The sequence below is a fragment of the Spea bombifrons genome, chromosome 1 (genome assembly GCF_027358695.1).
Source record: "Spea bombifrons isolate aSpeBom1 chromosome 1, aSpeBom1.2.pri, whole genome shotgun sequence".
NCBI classification, from domain to species: domain Eukaryota; kingdom Metazoa; phylum Chordata; class Amphibia; order Anura; family Pelobatidae; genus Spea; species Spea bombifrons.
The window spans coordinates 159,246,077-159,272,504 of NC_071087.1; the positions used below are offsets into that span (position 1 = coordinate 159,246,077).

Consider the following 26,428-nt stretch of genomic DNA (forward strand, 5'->3'; position numbering starts at 1 on the left):
TATTACTTTCGTCTGGAGGTCCAACGTGTTGGTGAATAGGAAACTTTAAAGATTATTGGCTTTGCCGCACGTTCTACGAACACAAGACCTGATGTGCAAGGGAACCGCTTCATCGGAGAACCGATAATCCTAATAACAGCAGAACTGTTCTGATGATACAATTTATAGATTATGGAATTCCGGTCCCCATCATCCTCAGCCGTAGGCACGCATTATGCGTGTTGTAGGTCCATGGGAAGGCCGCCCGTTGCCTGATCTGCTGGGATGTTAAAGAACAGCAGCCGTTAACTGAATGTAGGGACAGTGCAATCTGTAACATCATGTTTGATGCCATTGAACATGCGCAATCTCCCCCCCCCCCGCTGCTGTATAAGATATAGGTAACTGGCGGGGGCTTTTACGCCGCACGGTTTAGTTTACGGTCACATTAAAGAAGCTGTCACTCAAACATTACATAAGCAGAAAGAACATTATAATCTCTTCCTAACGTGACATCACCACGGAGACGGGAGTTCTGCCTATTCATTATCGCTCATGCGCTTATGGTGATTAGAACGGGAGGGCCCGCTCTGTAAATACCGCGTAGGTGACACTGTAATAACTTTGTGCATAACTGTGCAGTGATGTGTGTGCTTTGGGTAGAAACCCGAGAGATTTCTCCCCGAATGCCTGCGCGATAAGCATTAGTCAGATTTACTGCTTGCCTTGCGATGAATCCATAAAAGCATTAATTATCTCTAGAAGAGCAGTAAACATATCGGCGGCGGCGGCATTCCCCGGCTGCCTCCGTGCTCCGGATAGTCTGACGTCTCTGTGCTCGGAGCGCTGGGAGAACGAGACAGACTGTCGGGCTCTGCCGAGAACCTCCCGACGGCCAACAGATAAGAGAGAACCAGCCCAAAGCATGTATTACATTACTGCGAGTCCCTCCGAGACCGCGGCTACGAGTGCTCACGTACACGGTGTCCTCCTATTCCGCACACGAGACCTCTCTCTCGCCCTCTCTGGGGCTGCTGTCCGGGGCCGCATCGCGCATGTCTTCTGCGGGCTTCCCGTTAGTCTGTCTCATTGTGTTCCCGCAAACCTCAGATCTCAACAGGTGGCTTCCTCGCTGTGTTAGCACTCCAACTCTCATGATGCTAAGCTAATACTCACAGCATTTCATAAATGCCAACTGTCCCGAGCTACAGAGCGTGAAGGGTGACTTGCCTCCCTTTGAAAGTCGATGGAGGATTCCACTCGGTGAAAGGAGAGCTGGTAACTCAGTCCTTACCTGGAACCCAGGCCAAAGGGTGCCATGATTTGGGTTATGAACCCGGTCTGTGCCAAAAATGTTTCTTTTGATACCGGAAATATCTCCTGAATTATCGGCTTTAGTGAATATTTCCTATTCGGGAGAACCTGATCCCCCGGCGGGTCTCATAACTGTTCACCAACCACCCGGAGCCTCATGCTCGGCTCTGTGCGACTCGGGGGGCTGCGGTTTAAGTTACCCGCGCCGGTTTCATTGTAAAAACAGCATTTTTGGGGGGTTTCTTTCCCGCACGGATTTGGCCGGAACGCCTTTGGATGGATTCCAGCCCAGATATTTTTGCCGCCAACATTTTTTGTTTTCCTTTTAATCTATCAACCGATGTGACAGAAAAGTACAACTTTCCAAGGAGTTCCAAACCCGAGCCGGGAATGGAAGTGCGAAAAGCTTGACAGTCCTGATTTATAGCGTGATGGGACGGCACCCCCCAGCCCCAAAATACCCCCCCCCCAGAACCCGCATGCCTCTCGCCTGAGACATCTTGGAGCGAGTCCAGCTCTGTTATTCCCTTATTCTCTATCTAACCGTTTTTATACTAAAATGACGGTTGTTCCGAATAACCCGACACCTTTCAGTTTTTATGCATTGATCGCGGCGGGAAAAGCATTAATTGACCGCTGCTTCGTGCCCCCCCTCCTCCCCCCGATCATTGATACTTTTTAAACCCGTTCTTGTGATCATTAATCCCATGGGATAAAAAAACTGTTATTTTATCTATTTTCTGCCTTCTGGTTTAAAAAAAAAGAAAAAAGTTGGCAAAATGTTTCATTTCCTGGAATGTTGACGTTTATTGGAATTTTCGTTTATGGCGGATCTTTGATGAACGCTTTGAACCGCTTATTATGGGAAGGTGAAGAGGAGCGGCTCGCGGGAGCAGTTTATTTAATTTTTTATATACGAAGACTATTTTTTTGGTTCTAAAGAACAAAATCGGAAGAGAGCAGCCAATAAACCGAAGTATTAACCCCTTCCAGAGCTGTGGCTGTTTTTTTCTACTCTTTTTGCCCTCGTTTCCCTCCTTTGTGGTCTTTCTGTTGATCGTACCGTCGGATTCATTATTCTTTGCGCTCTACCTTGGCTTCTCTGTCCAAGGATATTTCACGCCCGCCGGGGCCGTTAGACGTCTGTCCTGAAGGATCGCTTATAGATCTCGGACGGATATTGGACATAAGTACGACCTCCCCAGCCCGGTAATTGGCGGACATTGCAGGGGCTTATTAGAGATGATGCTACCTGTAGCTGAAGATATGAGCGTAGCGGAAACACCGGCCCCCGAGCACCCGGCTCGCTTGGCCCGCAAACGTATTCGTGGCAGATGGCTGTAGTTACATGGAACGTGCACCCAGTGCTGTGTGTAGTAGACGGTTCTTGCGGATGCATTGAGTGTTAGTAAATCGTTGTCTCTCTTGGGGATGAGTGCTTTGTATTCTCTCGGCGGGTTGCTGCTGTCGCTGGTGATATTGACCCGTTCATCCCATTGTGTCGGCGACGTCGGGTCAAAGTACTAGGAAGTGGTTGGTGGTTTATATCCTGCATCCGACTGCCGCCTATTGTGTATCCGACAACGCATGCGGTTTCCAGGCAGCAGCTGACTTGTTGACACGTCGCCAATAAAACCGCGATCTTTCTGCCTTCAGCCGTGAACTTCCTTCCCCTTCGCGCGCCGGGCGCTTGCTTCACATAATCTTACAGAATAGGGTTTTTCACGCTTTCTAGTTTAGTTTGTTTTAATTCTCGGTAAATCCATCATGTTCTCTCTAAAACTGGAGGGTCAGCGTGGTAGTTTTACTTTACTGAGAGGGTGGTGGATAAGTGGAACAGCCTCCCAGTAGAGATGGTAGAGATTAATACAGTGAGGGGGATTTAAACCTCTCTCTCTCATCTATGTATCATCTGTTTCTATCTATCTATATTGTGCTATTTGTGTGTGTGTGTAATATATATATTATATACTGTGTTTAATGTGTATATATATATATATCTGCACACATATACAGTTTTGATCGGATCAGCGTTTAACCCTTCCACGTCACAGAAAAACATCCCGTTAATGACAATTGACAGGCCAGGCACGTCATGCGGTCAAAAGAGACCAAGGATATCGAGGCGTTCAGCAGCACCTAAAAGATATTTTGGGTCGCTGCGTGAACGCTTAATTAATGTTACAGAACACATATTACGGTGTCTCCGAGTAACCCTTTAAATTCTCAGTAAATTTATATCCTGTGTGCGAAAAATCACCCCAAAAATGTTATATACCCTGGGTTGCCTTCTTTTTAAAAATACTTACATGTGATCAGGGATTCATGACGGGTACCGGTGTTACAATTTTTTGAAGAAGAACATGGTTTTAAAATAGCAAAATAGCAACACGCTGGATATTTCTAAACCTAAGACGCACAGAAAAGAGCCAGTTTCTTCGTCAATTTTTCACCATATTTTATTTTTTTTTTTATAGTAAATTATACGATACGATCAAAATTCTTGTCCTGAAAAAACCCCTCATAATGTGTGTGGATACAGTAAACGCGAGAGGAGAAAATTACAGCTAAGCAGAAACGTTAAGACGTTAAGTCATGAAGGGGTTAAAAAGGGAAATCCGTAAAAAAGCTGCCCATAAGGGCCGTCCGTCTCCTTAGATCCCGTATTCCATAGATTATTTATTTATTTATTATGCGTTTGAATGTTTTAGCAATCGGTTACCGCATTAGAAACACGAAAGGGCAGCGAATGCCGCGGACAACGCCGGGACCCCCGCGTGGAATGGGCGGGCGCTTTGGGGTAGAATCAGGCTTTCTGCTTTCCAATGTGTGCAGCGCGATCACTTTAAATTCAAAGTGCCACGGCAGCTTCACTCATTAACCTATGGAATGCCAGACAGTTGGGTGAAACCATTTTTGTTGTAAAATCCAATGCATAGATGCAGGAATTAAATTTGCATACCTCCCAACGGTCCTGGTTATCGTGGGGCAGTCCTGCTGTGCAGCTACCACACCGCCATTTATTAAAAAGATTTTAATGCGTAAACGCGCGTTCCTGATCATTCCAAAAGCCTGTATTAGAGAGTTAAATCCCAAAGCTGCAGCGGGTGCGCCCCGTGTCGGTATACAGCGGAGTGATCGGCGCGGGGGGATAGAACGTTTACTTGGGATGATTTGAGGGCGATGTGTTTTTTGGAGAGAGCGTGCCGGAGATCACAGCCGCTCGGTCGCTGCGCTGCGATCACCGGATGCTTCGACCCGCTTTGCACGTTATTCTCCATGCCGGCTGCGGCTCTGTTATGTAGTACGCACACTCCCCCGAGTGCCAGGGTACTAAAGACGGGCAGTAATCCCTAAATATATTTCTTGGTGTTCAGGAGGGTGAGAGGCTTGGATGTAATGTTTTTGTTATTTAACTGGCAGGGTGGTAGATAAGTGGAACCGCCTCCCATCAGGAAGCTTCCTGTGCCCTCCTTGCCTCGTTTATGTAAATTAAATTAAGTGATGGTGCTATATAAAACAATAAATAATAATAGAGAGTAATACATGGGAGTGGACAGATATATATGATATAATATAGTGTGTATACTGTATGTAATATGATGGCTAGAGATTTGCACAGATGGAGACGCTTTATTTCCTGTGACGTACAGGAAGTGCCGGGCAGCGTCTTGTATCTTCATTGTCTGTTTTCTTTTCAGCGATATCACGTACAGCATCCTGCTAGAAGCCGTGACCATGCTGCTCGTGTTCCTGTCCCATCAGCTCTTCCGCAAGGACATCATCCACGAGAGCGCCATCCACAAGCTCCTCATGCACGGCCGCTGGTACGTCGCCCGATCCGCGCGTTCCCCGGAGGATCCCACGGCTCGGTCACCGCTGTGACTTTATCATTGTTCTTCTCTGAGATTCTGTTTAGTTCTCGGTGATGGGATAGAGGAGTAGCGTCTATCTCCCCTTTGGCTCTCCCCTTTGCCAAATCACTCTCCGTTTTATTTTTATATATTTATATTTCATATAATTTGTAATAAAAAAAAAAAAAAATTATGCCCTAAAAATGTTTTTTTTATATTGTAATTCTTCCAAAATGTATTTGGTTAATAACTATTCCCCTTAATGTTTTACTTCCTAGTAATTATCGCACCGGTTTATTGTATATTGAGATGGTTTATTCTACACGTGGCTCCGATTAGTATATGTAATTGCTGGACGTGGATGTTGCGCATGCATGGACCACACGTACATTTACTTTCCTGAGTCCGTGATCTTAAAAGCTAATTTCTTTTATTATTTTGTCTTCTGGGCAGCGTTCCTTACACGAGCAGACTGGTGAAGACCTTGCTGTATAATTTCATTAGACAGGAGAAGAGTCCGCCGCCGGGGTCTCATGTCTTCCAGCAGCAGTCTGATGGAGGGGGTCTGCTTTACGGCTTCGCCTCTGGTGTGGCAAGTAAGTACCCCCGTACGGCATACGCAGTCCTGATCAGGCATCGCAGCCCGCGAGAGCAACACCACGGCTGCAACGGAGTATAATTCAATTCATTAAAGACACAGCCTGCTAAATATAACAATTTTATACTTAAATACAGCATTAGAGACATAATTCCTACAACTTCTGAGTATCCAGACCATCCTCAGAAGTAAACCATGGAAATTGTTGGTTCATACATTTTTTTTTCTGGGAATGCTTAATTGCCATGTGACACAAGAGAGTGTGCTGGTAGGGTGCTACCATGGAAACGGAAAATGGCTTCTTAAAAGCTTGTTTTATGTGAATAAACCTTCAGAAGGGAAGAATCAGATAAAGAGATAGAAATTATCTCCAATTACCCCCAAATAATCCACCCTTTCGACAGAGAGGATCCCCGACAGACTCGCTGCGATCAGTTATATATTTTCAAATTAGCAGAGATGAAACGGACCCGAGGCAGAGTCCCCAGATAAATGCATCATCGGGGTCACCCTTATGTCGCGTGATTCCTGTGGATATATTATCTGAATTCCAGCCCGAGTTTGTAACCCTAATTCACAGGTTCTCCCATATCCCAGCTACAACCGTATCCGATTATCAGGAGTCATTATTACCCTTCCGTGCAAAAGTTTGGGGTCCTTGTTTTTGAAAGTAAAGCAAATTTTGTCCATTAAAATAACATGAAATGGATGAGAAATCTAGCGTAGACGGGGTTAATGTTGTGAATGACTATTGTAGCTGGAAATTATGATTTTTAATGGAATCTCTTCATAGGCCCACAGAGGCTCTTTATCACTCCCATCAGTCCTGTGTTCCAATGGCCCTTTATCACTCCCATCACTCCTGTGTTCCAATGGCCCTTTATCACTCCCATCACTCCTGTGTTCCAATGGCCCTTTATCACTCCCATCACTCCTGTGTTCCAACGGCCCTTTATCACTCCCATCACTCCTGTGTTCCAATGGCCCTTTATCACTCCCATCACTCCTGTGTTCCGATGGCCCTTTATCACTCCCATCACTCCTGGGTTCCAGTGGCCCTTTATCACTCCCATCACTCCTGTGTCCCAATGGCCCTTTATCACTCCCATCACTCCTGTGTTCCGATGGCCCTTTATCACTCCCATCACTCCTGTGTTCCGATGGCCCTTTATCACTCCCATCACTTCTGGGTTCCAGTGGCACGTTGAGTTTGCTGATTTAAGTTTAAAAGGCTAATTGATGGTTAGGAACCCTTTTGGAATTATGTCCGCCTGTCTCTGTTTTAAGGAATATGAGTAATGTGAATAACTCTTGCGTCCGCAGGCGCGGTATTACTAGTTTAGGTGCGATTGCCGTTGTTACTTTGGTTCTGCGCCAATTAACACACCAGCGCAGCTTATCACTTTATCGTATCTCCTTCCTCTTGGAGCTCGTCCCGACCACAATCGTGTTCTTTGATAAAATGTGAGACTAACAGAGATTGCCAAGATAAAAAAAAAGAAATATTATTTTTATTGACTTGTATATTCCGTAGCGCCGTACAAGGGGTTAACGGGACGTAAAAATCTGGATTTACAGAAACAAAAGTTGAGGAGAGCCCTGCTCAAAAGAGCTTACAATCTAGAAGGCAATAGAATGCACATGCTTAGTCCAGCCATGTGTATTTCTGTGCTATTTTGTTGCTTATATTACCTAGGAGCGGTTAAAGCACCAAATGCGAGTATTTTTTTTATGCGGTCCTGAGATTTACGTTGAAGTTTTAATTGTTTCGGCCCTTCACCAAGCGCTGGGAATACGTGGCGGCCGGCGGCTGTCCTCACGGAGGCAGCAGAGGACCAGGATTAATCCAGAGCTTCATAGACTTCCCCGAAGCCAGCGTCTCAGCCTACTTTGTTTTTTATTTGCGAGCCTCGCTCGTTAATCATATATAATAAGTAAGGGTTAATCAGCAAAGCCATCTTTTAAAATAACAAATGAGCCAGGCTTTTGGTTTATGCAGCGATCGCGACGGACCGTTTTCGCAATAGCGTTTGCGGGAAAGCCCCGTGCTGTTTCGATTGGGGATTCTTTATAGCACAGGAGACGTGATCTGTGGGCGAGCTCGCCCCGTTAGTCACGGCCCTGATACAGACCGCGGGAGACGGCTCGGCAAAGCGCGCGAGTTCTGCCGGAAAAACATCAGCAGATCAGCAGATACTGCGCCCATGACGTCTCAAATCTTTTGCTCTCCGTTCTCTTTGCAGGAGACGGCGCCTCGGGGACTCTGAACCGAGTCTCGGCAAATGCTCTTCTGTTCCCTCGTAGTGCACATCAACTGTAAGCTCTTGTGGCGAGAACGCCCCAGTCTTCAGTGCAAAATTGACGCACCGGTGTCTGAGTTTGCACCTTCTGAAGTTTTGTTGCAATACATGATGACTATAGCAGCGTCGTGTAATGCGGCAGAGCTATGGATATGGTCCCGGGGGCAGAAGTTGTAGTTGCGGACATAGGGAATTGTGTATGGCCCTTGCAATCGCCTGGCCGAGGATGATGAGAGCCAGAGCTCAACAAAAGCTTATGAGAGGTTTTAGAGGCTATACAGAGCTTTGTGAACGCGAACACAAAACGTGGCCCAACAATATTTTCACAGCGCTTTCCTCCTGTAATTATACTAAAGCTTTTACAACACATGCCCTTATGCTGTATTGATGATTAAAGTATAGAGGCTTAAAGGGTTAAAATTGCGCTTTAAAGGTGCTGTCCCATCTACTCTGCTGAATCTAACCTTTGTAATCATCGTTCCTAAAGGAATCCCCTTCCCTTTCTCGAATAATCACATTTTCCTTATTTTATATTTTTTTCTGCCAGGACCATTTGTCACGTGACACAAGGCTCTGATACGTTGTTACTATAGAAATTGGGGGGGGGGGTAATCTTAAAGGTTTCTGGTTTTTGACTGATTAAACCTTAAGCGAAATAAAATGTCAGATCTGCCGAGGGCTTGGTAAACTGGGGACAGGCAATTTGTTTTTTTTCTTCTAAGTGGAACAGCACCTTTAGAACGCGGTGACGCTTTAAGGCACGACTTTCTTTAGAAGCCTCAAAGTCCTCACACTTACATCAGGCTTGACTGAAGACGAGGAGACTTGGTGCGGTTTTACTTTGTCGTCCAAAGCCCGGACAGGAAGGCACGAACGATGTATCTCTGAATCCGCCACGATGCAACTCGAGAACGGGTTTGAAACTTTCATAAACGGGACTTTTAGTTTCATGGTTGGGCAGAAGGAACAGATTGCCCACCGAGCGCATCTTGATTTCATCGTCACATGTCTGGTGGAAGCGATGCTTTGATCATAACGCTGATTTATGTTTTCTGTCTACCAAAAGATCTCCGAGAAACCATTAGCCGTCCTCTTAATGCGGCGAGCTTTTTTTTTTTTTTTTCTTCCTCCATGAGGAATTTATTTCAGAACACGGATGAAAAAGTCAGGAACGCATTGTTTGGTAGCGTTTTGAGGGCCGCTCACCCAATTACTTGTGATCTTTGCCGTTTTTATTGTTTCGTGTGTCGGCTGTTTCGAATTGTGGCCGGCGTTCCTCCCATTCATCTCCTCCGGTGTCCTTTAACTCGTCTCCTGCCCCGAGGACGTCCTAGCCCCGTGTGTCTAGCTCAGACGCCGTAATGGGTTAATGGCTGCGGGCTGGTTTCTAGACTGGGGTGACTGGGAATGGCGTGTCAACCTGTTAATAGGGGATGCTAAAGCACCAGACCAGTTCAAAAGGCAGCAGACTTCATATTGATTTATATTGGGCTTTCGCTGGGCTTTCGTTGGGTAAGGAAGTTATTTAATTACCATATTTTTGATCGTTGGAATCCTTGGGTTTAGAACTTCCGGCAGCTCTTGTTCCCCGACGAATGCTAAGCGTCCTCTGAATGAGACCCCCGAGGGCTCGCTTTCAGAAATATTTGTACGGTTACTTTGCCCTCGGAGTTAAATAAAATGTCATAAGTTGACTCAATGGGGCAAAAACATTTGTCTGTGTGAAGATGGAATCTTATTTTAGAGTGAGAGTAACTTCTTTTTTCTTTGTGTTGATCCGCGCGTGCATTAGACTGTAAGCTCTTCAGATCACTTCCTTTCCTGATGTATTCATACCGCTCCTACCCCTCACGATAACGTCCGGCTGCTGTCTTCATTATGCGACGGCACCTCGTAATAAACTGCAGAGTTTGCTCCGTTGGCAGTAAATAAATACAAATATACATAACCCTGGGCCGCTAACGCTCGGATCCTCACGGCCTTTGTGCCCTTTATTTTGGCAGCGGCTCCTCGCCGCAGATCACCGGTGCCTCGGCCCCCCTATCTAGTTCATCCGTATGAACATCCGGCACCCGTGAACCAGCCAACAAAAAAAGAGGCTTATACGCGGCCGTAGATTGATGCCCCTGACCTGCGGGCTTTGGGGCTATTGAACCCCCCCGGCTGCCGGCCGGGCAGCAGTTATTTAGACGTTGGACACGAAGGAATAAGCAGATTAATAACTTTAGAATGTGAAGCTAAAAGAGCTCGGTTGTGCATTTATCCGCCAGGTCAATGCCTTTCAGACCCGGCGGTGTTTTATATGCAGTGTTGTGCTAATAGGGGGCAGTTATAAAATATACAATAATTTATGGTTCCCAACAGGCAGTGTGTGTATTTTTCACCAGAAAATGCAATTACTTATAAAGAGCTGTCTATTCTAGAAAGCAGTCAGTGAATCCTTTCATAAGCAGAGGCCGAGCGATCTCTTACTCCTCCGGGCGCTCTGAGATACGTAGAACGGACATCGACATCCAGCTGAATTCTGCCGCTCTGTTACCCGTTGCTATGCGGTTGCTATATAGTTTTATTGTGCTGAAGGTGGAAAGAATGTATCCTTATGATCTGGATGGGGATAATGGTAGTTTTTGTACCTTTTTTTTTTTTTTACCTTTTTATAGCTTAATTACATTAAGTGATTTGGGGAAAAATGATTAACTGGCATAGTATGAAAAAGAGTACTTCGGGGGGAAAAAGGACGGTTATTTTTCAGTGAGGTTAAGGAAGAAAAGGTAATGCTGCGTGTTCTTGTTGTGTAGACTCTAGTGCATTGCGTAACGTTAATCTAGATGTTCTAGACTGGTCTGGACTTGGATACAAGGCGAATCGTGAACAAAATGTCACCCACAAGCTCCTCTGTTGTTCCGACGGCCACCGGTTGGAAAAAAATTCTAATTTCTAAAAGTCACGCAGAATGCAATGGAATCTCAGATTCTGTATTTATCGGCCGTATGGGTTATTAATTTGCTGTGTATCCTTCCAAAAGATTCTCTAACTTGAGATCAGCAGGAAGGTTTAAAGGGACACTTCAGCCATCATATGCATTTTAAATGTATGTGGTGTCCCCCTTGTAAATACACACCTTGCGAATCTTCCCCATACACATTTACCCCTTTACTGGATCCCCAGCTATGTGCAGTGCAATAGATGTGTTCGGCGAGGATGTTTAAGTACTCATAACGTGCTTTAATATGGTGAGGCTGCCGGGGAAAGTGAACTGTCCCTTTAATGAATTCAAGCGATTAATACATGGTTACCGACATAGCAACGCTCATAAAACCCAGATTACTCGCCTCGTGTAATAATTCTTGCCCTTTAACAATTACATAATATACCCTGAGAATGAAAGCGGGGGGCAGTAACAGCCGTCAGCGTCTCCAATGTCGTCATAACTCTGATTTCAGATCTATTGTTGGAATTGTATTTTTTTAAATTTTATTAAAAGGGTTTAACTCTCTCCCCTCTGAACTTCCGATGGTTAAATCGGCCCAGGCAGCAGCAGAACGCTGTGGTCCGCTCCGGGTTTTCCCATCGTAATGCAGATCTCTGCCGGTAACCCACGGCTCAACACACATCGCAATCTGGAACGGATCAGGCCGCCCTGTCCGATCCCCCTCGTAATACAACCATTTCTGGATCCTTTTCAAATCCGGAGTGGGAGCGTTCCCGATTTGGATTATAGATTGCGCAGGGACGCGGTGCGTGGCGTTTTTGAATAATGTTGTGCCATCGGGGGAAAAAAAATGGGCAGTATCTTAAATAAACATCGCCAAAGCGTTCCTCATTTCAGCTTGACGGGACTTAAACAGACCCAGATGCAGGGACTATAAGCACAGCTATCAAAGGAGCTCCGATCCCGCGCATGATAAATAGGTGGAGGGTTACAGCTGGCAGTAAGGACTTGGATTCAGTGCAGACATAGAGGTCAGAAGCTCAGATGCAATGTAAGGAAGTTTAACTTTACTGGGAGGGTAGTAGATAAAGGAAGCAACCTCCCAGCAGAAGTAAATAGAGCAAGGTGATTTAAACATGCATGGGACAGGGATAGGGCTCCCGAGTCAAAGACGAGACCAACGACTGATTAAGGTTCGGGTCTCTACAGCAGGAAAAACGAGCAGACTAGATGGGGGCCGAAAGGGGCCGACTGGAGGATTAATGGTTTGATCGTTTTAGAGACCTAATAACTAAAAGCGCACAAAGTCTCCTGTGATCTGTAACTCGTCCGGCCGACATTTGCCCCCTCAGTCCTACAGTCAGTCCGGGTCTTGGTCCTGCGGCTAGCCCTCTATTTATTTACAGAAGACGGTCAGTATATCCCTGCATCGGGAAGCAAAGGGTTAATCTTATGGACATTCAAAAATAATACGTCTCTATTCCTCCAGCTCTTAAAATAAGAATAAAAAAAAAAAAAAGACTAAGCTTTTCATAAATTAATCTCCTTTTATATCTCCAGAGCAGAGTGTTTATGTTGGAGGAGCTCGCTCATTATACGTCTCGACTCATCTATGGGGAGGAAAAAAAAAAAGCGGTTACAGGAGGTAAAAGCGACAATCGGAGCGAATGAAGGGAGACGGGAGATTTGGGAATGTTTCCAATGAGTCAGGAAGCCGCTATCCCGAGACTCGGAGACTGGAGACTCGGTCTAGTCACTCTGGTGCCACCGATGCCCAGAGGTCGGTCACAAGACTCGCTCTGTCATTTCCCTACAGAGCAGCTACACACGGCTCCTCGCGCAGGCACGCCGGACCAGAAAGCCCATTCTTTTCCGGCTCATGAGGCTCAGCATTGCCTCGTTCCTCCCGCGGACAGTAAACACACTCATCATTGATAAACTGGAAATCTAACGTGAGAATACGGCTCTTGTTTCGGCCTCTCATAGATCAACAAGCGTGCATGGCATCCCCGCACGTCCAGAGTAAATATAAACGCTTAGTTACAATATTCCCAGCAGATATAGCACATTTCTAACGAGTAGAATCGGCGCTATTCAATGAGCCCCGGCACTAACGGCGCTTTATTTTATTGATGATCTGTTATGCGTCCTCATGCAATTATTATATATATATATATATAATATATATAATTTTATTTTTTTCTTGCTGTTTATTGAGCTACCATCCCAGTAACAAAGACTTTGTGATGAAACTGAAGCATTCTCTGACCATTATCTGAAACAAAAGTGCCAAAGTTGACTAAAGGAACATCACTAATGATACCGTTAGAGTGCAGAAGACTTATTGCAACATAATAATAATACTCATTAATAAAAATACAAAGGCGCGCGTTTAAGTGATTTCTGGTAGATAATCGCTAATCCTTCTGTCTGCAGAAGCGTTGGAATCTCTCATCTTCCTAGTTGGAAGACCCCAGCAAGCTTCTCCTGCACGGTGGCCGAGCTGGCCCTGCTCAATGCATAGTTAAATTGCTAGATTAAATCACAAATATACTTTATACCCCCATGCTAAATAGACTTTTATATCTCTGAGTTCAGGAACCAGTAAAACCAACACTCAAATCGCAATTGGCCGGGAGGGCAATTAGGTGGGCCTGATGAGTTATAACATATCCCTACAGAGGTTGCAGCTCCTTAAATTACCTCCCAGTGACTGAGGTCCTCGTTGTGCTTCTGGGAACCAGTGGCAGGGGCAAGGGTACTTGGAAATGGTGTCAAGCAGTGAAGACCCGGTATAAACCATTCATTGTATACTGATAAATTGATTAAAACTCATCAAAAGTGAAAATATTCCACCCGATCGCCGTGATGTAATAATGCATTATATTCCGATGACCGATGTCATCATGGTTTTCTTTCATTTAAAGAAGCTGTTAGTGGCGGAGCGGCCCCACTACACAGCCTAAAGGGGATCCGGGGTGAGTGCTGTCGGTGGCAGGTGAGGCTCTGGTGAACGTCGGCACAAAGTCCACTCAACACCCGCCGAGGTCTTCAACGCGGCACCTTCCTGTCGTCTGTAACGGGTCTGTTTCAAATACCTACTCATCCCAGGGGCATCAAGCAGCCCGTAAAACAATCCCATATCTCCCCCGGCCGACGTTGCCGTGAATTAGATTACAGGAGCTCCTCTTGAACCGTCGCCGGATGTTCCAGCTCACCAGCCATAGATGGTTTTCGGTGCTGGATTCAGTTATGGCCTCGCCTGGGGTGTGACGGTTTCCCTTTCAATGTGATATCACTGGGGCTCTTGGCAATTTCTATACATATATTTAGTATTTAGAGAAGTTTTGTTTAGGTCAGCACAGACGGTGCATGCACCGTGTTTATTGCTTCCCAGTAAGACCAGTCAAATCTTCATCCTTGAAGAGTATACCAGGATGTCCTAACGAGGGATATACTGGGGCAGGTAACGTGTTCAGAACATGCGCGTTTAAACTCGAAGGAACTATAGAATATAAAGTGAGTGGAGAAGAAGAGGGCTTGAGAACCGTCCGTGTGAGAAGCGATCTGTGGTGCAGGGTGGGCTTGAGTGGAGTCCAAAGCCTGTCCTAAAGCTGGGGCCTGGCATGGATCGGAGTTCGAGTGTCGGCTGAGCCTTTATATCGTTCTACTTTGTGGTCTTCATCACTATGTGCCACTTGGATTAATGTCCTCGTTGTAACGGATACAGCACGAGATCCTTGATTGTGGCAGTCCTGAGGATATTAGGAATTGTAGTCAACAAATGCAGGAAAGGCTGTGGTTACCTTTCCCTGTAGAATATCGTGTGTTCCCCGAACCGGTGTGATCATCCCACTTCACACGCATGTTTTCCTGCGCTCTAGAGGAGATGTGCTTTTCCCACGCTGAGAAAACACGGAAAGCGAGTGGATTGCAAATCACCATGAGAAATCAAGAGGGGCTTAAGCTTTTTCCTACCACAGGCGAATAAACACTTCCGTGATACTTCGCTTTACTTTGGCTTCTTGTTCTGTGGAAATCTTAACGTTTTTACCTCTGTACTTTAACACAGAAAGTGCATTCATTATATAAAAAAAATATATATATAAAAAAATAAAGCATTTGCTCCCTTTTTCTCCTTCGTTGCCGGGTTGTTGCGTTTCCGGTGCGTTTATCGGTATCAGAGAAGCCAGTATTTGGATCTGTAAAGAAGCAGCAGACGTAATTACCCCCAAATTACCATCTACTATCATATACTACGCCGGACCCCCACGCTCCAAATAGCCGGAATAAATATCTTCTTCTTAAATCTACTCGATTCCTCCACGTTGCCATAAACCGATTGATCCGTACATAGCCTGTGTACCACATTGTGCGCTTTTAGTACATCGCGGCTTTTCCGTGGTATCATTTATTATACGTTTCTAGCTTTATCTCTTACCTGTGCTGTATTATTTCTACTCCCATATATCGCCTTATTGAGAAATGCAGCGGTTGCGTATGTTATTTATAGCATTTTTATCAATTCTTTTTCCAGAGTAAACTTTAGAAATGTAGAAAAAGCGGTAACCCCGATGTACAGAACACAGACGAGAAGAGGCAACGAGGGAGCCCCTCAATTAAAAGAGAAAAGACCCCTCCTCCCACCACAAGGCCTTAAGGAGGATCCCGCTATTGCCGCCACCTGGCTCTTGTGCCTCGCGGTCTCTCTTTGTTATTGTAGCGGCCGTCCCCGTAGTCGCCGGTTGGGCACCTTTTACCCGTCAATGGGTTAGCCGCTGGAGAGGGGGGCAGAGAAGTACGCCGGCGCCATTCTTACTCCCCTTACACAGAACGCGGGTCCCGTCTTGGGACTCTTCCGCGCCACGTTTATCTCTTCCACGTCGTTGGATGTTTCTTTGTTATTCTCTCATGTCGAAACTCCCTGTTAACTGCCAGAGACAAGTAAATATTGTTCTGTTTTTTTAGCCGTCCGAAGCACTGGCAGCTCCCGGGCCGTTTGGACGCAGATCAGGTTTAGAAATATCCTTTTTTTTTTTTTTTTTTTTGGAAACATAAAAAGATCTTAGTTTAATTCACGTAAACAAGTTCTCGTGTTTCGCTGTGAACTGGCGGGCTTCGCCGAGCGTCAATTAGGTTCTTGGGATTTTAGGATTCATTAAACGACACCCCAGATTTCTTCGCAAAGCCCGTCGGATGTTTTCATTTGGCAGAAGATACTTTTCGGAATAAGTATTTTATTGAGAATTCGTGAGATAATTAAAAGCTGCCCGTGGTAAATCGCTTTGCTTGTGTTGGGTTGAGGTTGAAGAATGTTAAACTCTGCTTGGGGGGATATTCCGATATCGCGTTTCCCAACCGCTAAATGTTTAAAACCCTGCTGCGATCGATACATCTGTACCCTTAGGGAGAAGCTGCTGCTGCTACAGAGCTGCAGCTTCCCACCTCGGCCGTATTCTGATGATTCTCCTCACTGACTGGCTGGTTGAAGCAGAAAAGTGCGCCCATTTAAATCTAAGGGAGCTCTTAACACAAACGCCCGGCTCGTTTCTTGGCCGCCTTGTGATAAAACAATTACGATTTGGAAACGAAATCAAAGATCTCGGTGAATGCAGTGAGGAAAAAGAAAAGAAACGTTATAACTGGGAATAAAGGCTTTCCGTGGCGTCGCGGAACACACGGGCCGGTAAGCTCAGCTCTTCGTGACCTCACCGGCTTCGTTCTACAGCTGATTTTGGGTGGAATTGGCTTCGGTTTGGGGGCAGGATTTTTTAACGTGAGTTTTTAGCAATTCTTTTAAGTATATTTGAATATGAACGTTGAGTACCCTTTTTTGTGCCATATTTTTACTGGACTCATCATTTGTTCCTTATCTACTCTTCCCCCACAGCAGCCACGCTTGTATAAATATTACATATGCTATAGTATATAGGGACTAGGAAAGGTGAGCTAAAAGAAGATGGGCGTTAGGGGGTTAACGCGTAGGTTTGTAGGCATCCCTAAAGAAGTGGGTCTTGAGGGGGGGGACCGGGGGGCCGTTCCAGAGGATGGGGCAGCCCTGGAGAAGTCTTACAAGCGTGCACGAGAGGTAGCAATCCGAGGAGAGGATAGACGGAGGTGAGCGGAGAGACCGGCTAGGAGTGAGTGAGGAGATGTGATGGGAGTATTTTAGTTCCCTGACTTCACTGTGCCTTGTAACGGGCTGACTGCATTAACCATACATTATACAGGGCTGGCTGGCCGTGCTTCCTGAAGGAGAAGCCCAATAGCCTTGGCTCATCATAACGCAGAATGCGGTCAGGGCTTAAAACATCAATCTCTCTCTTCAAACCGCCTTCAGCATAGTTTATTGAATCGGCGTCTCGCCGTGTTACCCGGAGGGGCATCTCTGCGCAGATACACTGAATATTTGGGCCCTTTTCCTAAACGGTGATCTCTTTGGGAAACCTCCTGTAGAAGCCGTAAAGCGGGGCTTAAGCCGAAACATAGACAGATTACATAGATGGGTGTCAAGAAACCAGAAAAAAAGCGAATTTACTATGCCAGAATAACGCCATCACGGCCCCTTTCCTCGCGCGTGGAAATGAAACTTGAATTCAGTCTACCTCCTCCCCTGGTTATAGGATCAGCCGCGTTCATCTGTTCCTCACATTTGCCGCTGAAGGATTTTTATCACCGTTAATATTAAAGTTTGCCATTTGTTTGCAGCAATAATTCCCCCAACTGCGCGGCTTTACACTTTATAAATAATCTCTCTAGCAGACGCGTATCCAAACCCTCCCGGAGTTAGTTCATGCCTGAAAGTTTGGCGCGCCCAGCCTCATCTCGCAAACCTTTCAGAAGTGCGAAAACGGGGCCGTTTTGGCAAGATTAGAAAGCGAAAAAAAACAAAAGAGGCGTCTCGTCCAACGAGAAATAGCGAGGATCTCCGTGATCTCACGCGGGTCACAGCTTCGGGGAGAAAGGAAAATGGAATTTGTTTCGTGGAGCTCGCGGCACACGATGTGGCAGACGCAGCAAAACTCCACCCTGGAAACTTCATTTCGCTTCCAAACTTCAGACAGCTCTGCTGTGGCCCAGCGGGGGGGACAGTGCTGGGGGGGTCACCGCAAGAGGCACAGATAGAAAATCCAATTTTATATTATTTAAATAAAAAAAATGTTTATTTTGTCCGAGACGAGATTGGCTGTCCGGCCTCCAGTGCGACGTTGGTGTTAGATTCTGCACGTCCTAGACCGTGGAAGCAATTTCCAACGGAGCCTCCGATGTCCTTTATAATCATAGGTGCCCATGCGCATACCCCTTATCATACTATCATACCAAGTCACACAGGGAACAGTAAGACTGGGGGGCTTATAAGGGGAGAAATAAGTCCGCGTTCATACATGAAACGTGATTGTTGCCTGTAAATGATGATGACGGAAGCCGCCATTGTTACCGGAGCCCCCCACGAGCTGCAGAGACCTGCCATGCTCTGTTATAATAGTTACGATGTATCTGTTCGAATAGCTGTGGAAAAGATATTCAGCAAACCTAAAAATAGCCCTCGCTAGACATCTCGCGCTGTAAACGCGACCCCCCGCTACAGAATACAAAAAAAAATGGCGATTGACGTCGAGGAAAATGAGGAGGGGAGGGCCGAGACGCGTACCGTCTTCCAAAAATAAATACTTTTAGTTTAACGTCTAAATCTCTGCCGTCGTTTTTATTTAAAGGGAAATGATTAAGTCTTTAAGTGTATAGTAGAAAGCAGATGTCTCTACGTCTTTTCTTTTGTTAGCCCAATTAAAGCCACCTACAGCTAATAGACCCCTATGTTTGCTTAATCCTTGTGCCCGGTGCAGTTCCCGTGTATTCTTCATGTACACACGTATGTTCTGATTGCACACTTGTTTGCCGCTTTCGAAAGTATTAACGTTCACTGTCTCGTCTCCAGGTGGTCTGTGGACTGTTCTGACGTTAGGAGGAGTGGGCAGTAAACAAGCCCCCCAACAGGAGCAGTCCTCGCTGCTCGCCAACCAGAGCCTGCTGCTGCTGCTGGCCCTCGCCAATATGACGGATGCCCCCGACTGGCCCAATCCCTTCCGGCAAGCAATCACATCCTTCAAGAACACGCAAGGTATGTGCGCGCGAGAAGCTGGGTCTATCGCAGGTACCGGCGGGGGATGACATTTGGCTCCGTAGCTGGTTTAGGACAATGTGACACTTCTCTTCTAACCCGATCGGCGCCGTGCCTTATCGCCGCGGGTCACCTGTCTGTCCGCAGCGTCTCATCCAGTTACATCTCCCTCCGGCAGCACGTAGCGACAACCTGTTTTTTGTCTCTCAGACAGCTCTGTTATGCCCACTCCAAGCCCGCACTCGTTCCAGATCAACTTCAACAGCCTGTATACGGCTCTGTGCGAGCAGCAGACGTCGGATCAGGCCACCCTGCTCCTCTACACGTTACTGCATCAGAACGGCAACATGCGGACGTACGTCTTGGCTCGCACCGACATAGAAAACCTTGTAAGTGTCCGAGACCGTGGGTGTTGGGATTCTATTTAAGTTTAACAAGCATGTTGCCGGTTCGTCCGAGAGAAACCGAAATGTCCCTAGGAATTCTGGCGTAGGTCAAGGTCGCTTCAGGGTCACCCTGAAGATCTAGTTGAATGCGTTTTATTATTCCATGAGCTTATGCTGAAATCTAGAACCAAGGATATGATGAGAACCTTGAAGAAAAATGTAATATTAAAAAAATATATATTTAAAGGTGACCCTTTTATATATATGTTTAGTGTGCATGTGATGTCAGGGTGTAGCACCTTCGTCCTCGGCCCTTTTGAGCTCTCGTTTGCGTCATAAGCATCATCGACGTTAACATCACGTGACAACTTATGACATCATTCTGCTCGCGACCAATCAGGAAGCGTCACGTGCAGTTTTGCTAAAGTATGAGGTTTCCATCGTAAAAATTAGAAAACCAATCTCAAGTGTATAAATTTTAGGTCTTGTAAGAACGTCAATGTATTTAAACCTAGAGAATAGACCCCAGCAGGTCTGTCATTTTATGCTTTCCTCCGAAGGGTTAATAAAAGCAATATAGTTGTACCAGGACTTTTGAATAAAACCTTTATTGGCTTCATTTATTAGATTAGATTGCAGGCATTCAGGGCAGGAAGATGAGAGCGATGTAGCCTCCAAAGCTTGCAATCTAATGCAGTTTAGTCGGCCGTCTGCAGCAGATTTGCTTATAAAACTAGCATTTGAGATGTTGATTAGTTTCCTCTGTGTCATGTGACGATTTGGTGATGTAATCGCTTGTACGAGGTGACTTTAATTCATTAGATTATAATATATATAAATATATAATATATATTGCCCGTGGCGCATGCACTAACCAATACCGCGCGGTTCGCAGGTGTTGCCGATACTGGAGATTCTGTATCGCGTCGAGGAGCGGAATTCCCACCACGTTTACATGGCCCTCATCATCCTCCTCATCCTCACGGAAGACGACGGCTTTAATCGCTCCATTCATGAAGTGGTGAGAACATTTTCTCTGCTTTGGGGTGAAATAATAATGTAGACCGTGACAATCTTTACTTAATTCATTGCAAAAGCGACCGTGGTCTGGGCTTTGCTGAATGAAAGCCAGATAGAAAAGAACATAAGAAAACAAAAATTTTTAAAATCTAATACTTTTCAATCATTTTCTTCCCAAAGAGCATTTTAAAAAGAATTAACAATTCCTGGTCAGGGCTTTGAGTGTAAAATACCATTTCTGAATCGTAGGGTGTCAGCGAGGTCACCTGACCCGGGAAAGGTGTATTGGGGTCTCCGGGGTCCCTAAACGCGGCATTTAAAGAGTAGCAAAGCTTAATTCATTTCGAGGACTGCGTTCTGGAGCTCAGACAAAGGGGTAACGCAGCTGAGTGCACCGGGGGGGGGGCTGGGATTAAATCTTGGTGAAACTTTGGCGACTCGGAGACCGATCGGATAGATCTGCTTAAAAGGGAACCGTGACGGAGCGCAGCGCTGATTATCATCCATCGCTTGGGTTATTATTTGGGGTTAATGCACGGTTTCTGAGGTTATCCAGGGTTATATTTTCCAGCTCTGATTTCCACCAATGGTAAAGCCGGGGGGGGTATTTTATGCAAATATCTGTTCACTTCCCACGATCCCCTGCTGCAGATCGCGTTGGAATCCTATTCCTAGCCCAAGGAGGAGAAATGTTAGAGGCCATAATCTAAAACTAGAGGGTTGGAGGCTTAGATGAAATGTAAGGAAGTTTTACTTTACTTAGAGGGGGTAGACAAGTGGAACGGCCTCCCAGCAGAAGTGGTAGAGGGTATTAATACAGTGAGGGTATTAAACATGCATGGGATAGACATACGGCTCCTGAATCTAAGACGAGACCAACGACTGATTGAGGTCTGAGTCTTTACAGCAGGAGAAGCCGGCAAACTAGATGGGGCGTCAAATTCTATGTTTCTGTAGATTTTTCATTGTTATTGGGCACAGCCAGTCAGGGGTAATCTAACTTTGTCAATAGTAACTTTGTTAATAACTATTTACCAAAACTCGGGCATTTCTGGGTTTTTCATGATAAATGACTCGTCTCGACCTCTGTTGTTCAGTTAGTCGGCAAGTCGCCGAGCTTCTTTCTTCATTTCTGTAAGTAAGTAATGGGTTAAAGTGGAGAACGCAAAAATTGTTTAAATGATCTGCTACAAACCAAACCATTTTTTTCCAAATATACAAAGACAAAAAGTAGCAAAATGCAGACATCCCTGTAATATTCTGCTCATTGTTTGGCCGACCCGAGGTGACCCCTTCCCCGCGTGCAGCTATACAGAGAGCTTTGAGTAATGGAAGCGGGGCTGGGAGAAATTAAACAAAAGCCCATAAAGATGGCATTTCTGTTTATCCAAAAAGTGCCAGGGTGAGATTTCTGTAGAATTCGCAGCTTCCATTACCACCTAAACGGTGTGCAGCAGCCTCCGCGTTCCCTCCGCACGGCCCCTACCTAGAATGTTACTTTTATATATATATATATTATTATTATTTTTATATACATATATATATATATATATATATATATATATATATCGGTATAAATTCTCACCTGGCATCTCCCGACCTCTGCTCGCCTATCCGCTCGGTGTGTGAAGGTTTTAATGCCCAAGATAATGGCCGGCTAAGCGAATTCACCCCACTCTGTGCAAGTTATGATATAGCGCCATCATATTCTGCTGCGCTGTACAATGGGGAAAGGAGGGCCCCGCTCAAAGAGCTTACAATCCAGGAGCAATGTCTTCTTGGTAGCATCCTTCACGGAAAGGACAATAATGCACGTCGGGTGACATCCGTGATCTTAAACACGAAATTCTGTATAAATAAAACATTGAGCATTCGGAGCGCATGTTTAATAAGTGATCAGAACAAAAAGGAAACACAAGCAAAAACAAGCTTATGACCCCCCCAGAGCAAACCTGGCTTTATGAAAGGGTTCATTATTTAGTTAATAGCCACCTACCGGTAGCGTGTTGTATGCGGAGACAGTTGGCCCTTCAGGTGTAGAGCGCGTCCTAATGAGATATGAAGAGAAATGGAAAAAACCCTAAATAACCCCGGTTTCTATTGTTTTTTTTCCACAGATACTGAAGAATATCACTTGGTACTCGGAACGGGTGCTGACCGAGATCTCTCTGGGAAGTCTGCTGATATTAGTGGTGATCAGAACCATCCAGTACAACATGACGCGGACGCGGGTACGGACGCGGCGATCTAATAGCAGAGCAATAAAAAGGCTGGATGTTTAGAGACATATATATATATATATATATATATACACACATATATACATGTGTGTGTGTATACACTCAACTTTCTGTGCAATTATTTGGATACATAATACATTTCAAAAGTCACTTAGATATTTCCTTGTTTTTAAAAGAAAAAAAAGTTTTGTCCATTAAAATAACAGAAATCCAGGGCAGACAGGGTTAATGTTGTAAATGGCTATTGTAGCTGGAAACGCCTGATTTTTTAATGGAATAACTCTATGGGCGGACAGAGGCGCTTTATCACTCCCATCACTCCTGTGTTCCAATGGCCCTTTGTCACTCCCATCACTCCTGTGTTCCAATGGCCCTTTATCACTCCCATCACTCCTGTGTTTCAAGGCCCTTTATCACTCCCATCACTCCTGTGTTTCAAGGCCCTTTATCACTCCCATCACTCCTGTGTTTCAAGGCATGTAGGAGTGATGGTGATGATCGTTCGAAAACCCTTTTGCGGTTATGTTACGAGAAATGTCCTTGTTTTCGGTGGTATATAAACACGCCGGAGGCCTTCACGTCTATATTTCTGTTGCATCATTGAACTGTTTATATCAGGGAGGCTTCAGGAGTAACGAAGACGAGACCTTCTAATTCTGATTGGAATTTCTGCCAAATAAACTAAATCATTCCTTTAAAAAAAAAAAAATTAAAAAAAAGTCACGCCTGAGCCTTTAAGGATTATTTACAGCAGGATTTTGTGAATTGTTCTCTTCCTGAAGAACATTTTTGGGGTTTTATGGCCCTTATTATCTGTTTTTTTCCATACCATACGGCCCCCGCTATTTACCGAGCGGCACGCGGCTGCCGAGTTGACACGGAACTCCCAGAAAAATGCTTTTCGTTGACGTGCTGAATATTCCGGAATGACTGGCGTGTTTTGGAACCTCGGGTTTCTGATCCCCCATGAAGCCAGCGCTCGGGGCCAGTAAACGGCTGGAATCCATGCTCGGTGACATCAGCTTTCTTCGCGTATTTAATTAAATCTGAAATCCTCTGTACCCATTTCCAGATTTCAGATCGAATGCCGCAAATGAAAATTAATTGTAATAACTCATGTTACAGAACGAACCACATTACCTAATGCGGCGGCTAAGCCAGCGCGGGATCAACTACTCTCTGCGGGGTCATTTCAAGATCGCAGTACAAACCCAGCCCGGGGGCCGCTCTAAATAACCTCTCTATTACACCGTACAGCATAGGAACGTGCGGCCCGGTACAAATAACCCTAATTGTTTGCAGCCAGAAGAATCGTTACTTGTCAGGGTTTTGGTTAAAATGGAATTGTTTATATATATATACACACAAAACATTGGAAAAAACATTACGTAGCCACGTCGGCTTGTTATAAAATGCATTCCAAATGGCAGTAGTCTTTTTTTTATTTATTTATTTATTTATTTTTTTAACAGTGTATATATATAAAAAAAAAGTTACGTTTCAGTGCCGCAAGTTATGTTCAATGATGCAGTGTAGGTGGCGCAGCCTCCCGGCAGAAGTGGTAGCGATATTACTTTGAGGAAATGTAAACATGCCTGGGGTAGGCGTATGGCTTCTCAGTCATGTGATCACGCTGATGTTTAAAGCACGATGGGCGTTAGAAGCAATAATGCTGCGATTCTTTAAAAGAGAACAGCTCATCGGGAACATTCCATTGGTTACCTTGGCGACTGCACTCGTTTTACCACTTTGCACCAAAACTGATCTTTACACGTAACCCCCAGTACCTAAAGCTTGATCTCCCCGATTGGCTGCTCATAAAAATAGTCGGAAATATTTTTTTTAGTGGATTATTGAATAAATATTAGAATAAAATGTCTCGTTTCTTCCTTTACGCAGGACAAGTACCTTCACACAAACTGCTTGGCCGCTCTGGCGAACATGTCTGCGCAGTTTCGCTCGCTTCATCAGTACGCCGCCCAGAGGATTATCAGGTAAACGGCGCGTGCGAGTATACCGTCAGCTTCCATCATACGTGCCGCGCAATATAACCCCATCTATAACCCGCGTGCCTTTCCGCTGCCGTCTCTGCATCCATCTCACGTGTTTTCCCTGGTAGTGTATTATTACAGATGGCTTTCTCTCAATAGGAGGACCTGTCCCTGGGGGCCTTTCATGGTCTTACAGTTCCTGACTTTTGCCTTATAACACTCAGTGATAGTACTGTATGTGGGGGGGGGGCACATTTAATTTAATATTACATTAATCTACCCAGAGAGAAAGCAGAGAGAGAGTAGATTTGCCCCTAAAGGCTGCAGCAGGGATCCCTTCTGGGAGACCCGGCAGTCCGCGCAGGACCTACGTACATGGCGGCAAATAAACCCACTTACCGTGACTACACATAGACTTTCTCCCCGAGGCTCTTTAAATCAAGGCGCGTTTTACTGTGTTTATTCGACCTTTCCGTGAACGTCTCCTAAAAAATGCAGGAGAAAACCGCGTATGAATGAAATTTACGGTGTTTAGGCGACAGTGCAATGTTTTGGCCTGGCTGTGATTTCCGAAGGGGCCGTGTGAAAACGAGCCAAGCGAACATCCAATTCTCATATCTGTAGAACATTCTTGGAATTTTGGGGGGTTTGACTTTCCTGTAATGAATCCGCCTGAACATTAAAGTATTCTTAAAGGGACACCCCAGCCATCATGTGCCACCTTAAAGCTTATGATAACTGCATGGTGCCTTTCAATGTATGTGCCGTTACTTCTTAATTTGACCCTAAAGATGTAGTTGTCGCAGAGTCTTCCCCTCTAGCTCGACTTCCCCGTCCGTCTGTTTGCGGCCACTCGCCCCGCGTCGGTAACAGACGGCGTTATGGAGGCGTGGAAGGGGCCGTTATGAATGACTCTGTCTGACTGCTCGAGCGGGAGGGAGATGAACGGCGGCGTGTGCACAATGGAAAAAAACGGATCGGAGCTCTGAGAAAATCCACGCCGGCTGCGGGCGATACAAACAGATCATAAGCGTCATTGCATTCTTTCCTACACGCTTTACTCTAGCGCGTATTTACTCTAGCGCAGGGGCGTCCAACCTGCGGCCCTCCTGCTGCTGCAGGACTACATCTCCCAGACTCCTCAGCCAGTCCCTTAGCTGAAAGAGCATTATGAGAGATGTGGTCCTGCAGCAGCTGGAGGGTCACAAGTTGGACCCCCCTACTCTAGCGCGTATTTACTCTAGCGTGTAGTTAACCATTACTTGTACCGGTCACCGGAGAGCAGAAAATATTTCACCCACGCGATTCCGGCACGGCGACCCCTCACCATAAACGCTTCCTCTGGCACCTCTAATATATAATGTGCTAGTACCTGCCTGTGTACCTGTTACATACCTTTGTTAGTTTTCACAATATGTATGTTTGCGTTATTATCACACGTATGACGTTAGTGTGTGTAAGTACGTATGTGATAAGGGAGGCGTAGCAGTAGTTATTTTCCACGTCGCTGGCAGGAGCTGGGATTGTGTCTAGAAATTGTATAGATCGGCAGCGTTGGAGCAGAGATGCGTTACCTGACGTGTCGGCCATCGAATGGTACCCTGTACTGTGTGTTTAGATCATGCGCTCGCTCTCTTGTGCGCTCTCTGTCTCTCTCTTGTGCGCTCGCTCTCTGTCTCTCTCTTGTGCGCTCGC

At 45.6% G+C, this 26,428-nt stretch overlaps 1 protein-coding gene across 2 annotated transcripts in view; it reads left to right on the forward strand.

The window, feature by feature from the left end:
* The window catches only part of DYM (dymeclin), a 101,714-nt gene that overhangs the window by 18,095 nt on the left and 57,191 nt on the right, over window positions 1-26,428 (forward strand). For both annotated transcript variants that reach the window (XM_053448239.1, XM_053448238.1), the window contains exons 7-13: window positions 4,995-5,120; window positions 5,601-5,743; window positions 18,914-19,096; window positions 19,307-19,485; window positions 20,378-20,503; window positions 22,620-22,733; window positions 24,642-24,736. In XM_053448239.1, the coding sequence (XP_053304214.1) occupies window positions 4,995-5,120; window positions 5,601-5,743; window positions 18,914-19,096; window positions 19,307-19,485; window positions 20,378-20,503; window positions 22,620-22,733; window positions 24,642-24,736 (966 nt within the window). The remainder of the gene's footprint in view (window positions 1-4,994; window positions 5,121-5,600; window positions 5,744-18,913; window positions 19,097-19,306; window positions 19,486-20,377; window positions 20,504-22,619; window positions 22,734-24,641; window positions 24,737-26,428) is intronic.